Source organism: Hipposideros armiger, unplaced genomic scaffold (genome assembly GCF_001890085.2).
Source record: "Hipposideros armiger isolate ML-2016 unplaced genomic scaffold, ASM189008v1 scaffold_275, whole genome shotgun sequence".
In the NCBI taxonomy this organism is placed as follows: Eukaryota; Metazoa; Chordata; class Mammalia; order Chiroptera; family Hipposideridae; genus Hipposideros; species Hipposideros armiger.
Window position 1 is genome coordinate 2,029,040 of NW_017731625.1, and position 3,484 is coordinate 2,032,523.

The window sequence follows — 3,484 nt, forward strand, 5'->3', positions numbered from 1 at the left end:
AGTGAAGCAACGTCCTCTACAACTAGACTGAAGAACAAAAGGACAGCAACTTGTCTGTTCCCCTTCCCCCAATTCCCCAGCACTGTTCCCATCCCTCCAATTCCCCAATAAAAATCTTTAAAAAAAAGAAAAAGACTTGATTTGGTCACAGTAAAAATGTGGAGGTAAGTTCAGTGTGTTAGTGGTGCTTTAAGTCTGTGAGGATGTGAGTGTCGACATGGAGTAAGAGGTTGTGATGACTGAGTCATAGAGTAGATGTTAGGTGACTACAGGGCCTCATTGAACTTCCTGTGAATCAAGTCCAGTTACTCAGTGCTGTCTCCCCCACCCTCCCGCACACATTGGTGATTAGGTGCCTTGTTGAAATAGAACATGTGGGATGTTTCAGGATGTGGTGGTCTTTGCGGATGTGGCTGTGAACTTCACCCCGGAGGAGTGGGCTTTGCTGGATGGTACTCAGAGGGAGCTCTACAGAGAAGTAATGCTAGAAAACTTCAGAAACCTGGCCTCAGTGGGTAAGGATGACATCATTTCTTTACTTAGTCATTTAGAGAACATGCATTTCTTATAACAACTCTGTTCCCAGATTTGGAATGTGGAAAGGGAATACCTTAATTAATAAGACATGGTCATAGCTGTTACAGAACTAGAATCTAATAGTTTCTCTGTGAGAATAAGAATCTGTGTAAATATTAAACTTTTTTGTAAAGAAAGCTCCCTTGGGGTCATCAGTGGATTTAGGTTTCATGGGTCATTAGGGGCCCAGTGAAATTTGTCTTTCTAACTTTGTGAGAATTTTACTGTGTTTATTAAATTGCTTCCCATTTTGACCCCTTGTACTTGTTATTGGTGAAGTCCCAACACAGCCAACCTCTTCAGTGTCTTTTTTTGGCTAACTGGAACCTTCTTTCTTGTAAGATCTGTTCCCTTTCTGCTTTCAGATGATGAGATTCAATTTCAGGCCAATGGGTCAGTTTCTCAGCAGAATATTAATGGGAATAAAATATCCAAGGAAGATAAAATAGCAGAGTTCTCCGGAAACAACCCTTGCATCTCCGTCTTAGGGAAACTTGGGGAGCAACTAAGCATTGAAGATCAGTACACAAACCAGGGCAGACATGTGAGGTGAGTTGTACCCACAAGAGAAAGCGGTATTCCGGGAGGGATCAGTATGTCATGAAATCTAAAGAGCAAACAAACCAACAACCCACATAAGCCTAGATCAAGTTTGTTTATTCACAGAGATTTTCACCAGAAAACTTCCTTGAATGTGACATAGATGTTGAGTGTTAGAAACAGTTGAAAACAATTGGGAGTATAAAGCCTTGGGAGGAAAGCCCATGTTTAAGAAACACTTTTCATAATGGCTGTGGTTGAGCCATTCAGTTCACTCTGCTTTAGAACAAGTCAGGGTCGAAAATCTACACATTCACTGAAATTGGCGAAAACGTAATTCTAATACTTATTAATAAATATTAAGAAATCATTACTAATCATACTATGGTTAACATTTTTTCATTTTTAACAGAAATCATGCAGTGGTGAAACCCTGTGAAAGTAATGATCAATGTGCAGAAGGCTTCAGTCAGATTCCAAATCTTACTCTGTACCAGAAAACTCTTACTGGAGTAAAACAGTATGACTACAGTGCGTATGAAAAAGTCTTCATGCATCATTCATCCCTCAAGAGTCATGTTGCCATTCACACTGGACACAAACCCTATCAATGTCAGGAATGTGGGCAGGCCTATAGTTGTCATTCACACCTAAGAATGCATGTGAGAACCCACAAAGGAGAGAGGCCCTACATATGTAAATTATGTGGAAAAACCTTTCCTCGTACTTCTTCCCTTAACCGGCATATCAGGATTCATACTGCAGAGAAAGCCTTTGAATGTCAGCAGTGTGGGAAAGCCTTCATTGATTTTTCAAGTCTTACTAGTCATGTGAGAACACACACTGGAGAGAAGCCCTATAAATGTAAGGAATGTGGAAAAGCCTTCAGTTATTGCTCAACTTTTCGAAGACATATGATAACACACACTGGAGAGAAGCCTTATAAATGTAAGGAATGTGGGGAAGCCTTCAGCTATTCCTCAACTTTTCGAAGACACATGATATCACACACTGGAGAGACACCACATAAATGTAAGGAATGTGGAGAAGCTTTCAGTTACTTCTCAGCTTTTCGAAGACACATGATATCACACACTGGAGAGAAACCCTATGACTGTAAACAGTGTGGGAAAACCTTCATTTATCTCCAATCCTTTCGAAGACATGAAAGGATTCATACTGGAGAGAAACCATATGAATGCAAACAGTGTGGGAAAACCTTTATTTATCCCCAATCCTTTCGAAGACATGAAAGGGCTCATGGTGGAGAGAAACCCTATGAATGTAACCAGTGTGGGAAAGCCTTCAGCCATCCCTCATCCTTTCGAGGACATATGAGAGTGCACACTGGAGAGAAACCTTATGAATGCACTCAATGTAGTAAAACTTTCAACTGGCCCATATCCTTACGAAAACACATGAGAACACACACAAAAGAGAAACCATATGAATGTAACCAGTGCGGGAAAGCCTTTAATTTGTCTGCTTGCTTTCGAGAACATGTGAGAATGCATCCAGAAGACAAAGCGTATGAATGCAAACTATGTGGAAAAGCTTTCTATTGCCACATATCCTTACAAAAACATATGAGAAGGCACACTGCTGAGAAACTCTATGAATGCAAGCAGTGTGGGAAAGCCTTCAGTTGGCCTGAACTTTTGCAACAGCATGTGAGAACACACACCGCAGAGAAACCTTATGAATGTAAGGAATGTGGGAAAGTTTTCAAATGGCCATCCTCTTTACCAATACATATGAGAATGCACACTGGAGAGAAACCTTATGAGTGTAAGCACTGTGGGAAAGCCTTTAGTTGTTCCTCATCCTTAAGAAGACATATGAGAACACATACTACAGAAAAACACTACATACATATTGTGGGAAATCCTCCTGCAAATGAATTAATGCACAGTGCTTCAGAAAATTCACACCAGGAGAGGAATCTTAAAGTTGTAAATAAGGTATTGCCTTTATAACTACTTCACATTAAAGTGGACCCATAGGGAGTGTATTTACAGTTGTTATGCAAATAAACATGTAGCTGAAAGTAACTCTTCAAGTACTCTTAGTACATAAATACTAAGTACATCAAGTACTCTACATATAGTACATAAAATTTGCATGCAGTGTTTTTTCTTACATTTCAGTAAATAAAACATATCTTTAGTTTTTTTGGACTCAATGGATGATTTGAAATGTATTTTCAATATGTAAGTAGTTTTAATTTCTTTGAATTGTTTTTTATGGGGTTACGGGAACAATGACCCTTTGGTGTCTGTTGGATTTTTCTTACTGGCTTAGCGTGGCACATACTGGCCATCACTCATCATATATTTTCTGCCTCTCTTATTGAAGGAGTATTTATTTA

The 3,484-nt window shown here is 39.4% G+C and overlaps 1 protein-coding gene across 9 annotated transcripts in view; it reads left to right on the forward strand.

The window, feature by feature from the left end:
• The window catches only part of LOC109390643 (zinc finger protein 555-like), a 34,291-nt gene extending 31,007 nt beyond the window's left edge, over positions 1-3,284 (forward strand). For 8 of the 9 annotated variants that reach the window (XM_019657416.1, XM_019657418.1, XM_019657417.1 and 5 more), the window contains 3 exons: positions 389-515; positions 942-1,125; positions 1,529-3,284. In XM_019657416.1, coding sequence (XP_019512961.1) covers positions 389-515; positions 942-1,125; positions 1,529-3,092 — 1,875 coding nt within the window. In that variant the 3' untranslated portion in view covers positions 3,093-3,284. The remainder of the gene's footprint in view (positions 1-388; positions 516-941; positions 1,126-1,528) is intronic. The other variant, XM_019657424.1, reaches the window with a different exon arrangement.
• Positions 3,285-3,484: the final 200 nt, after the last annotated feature.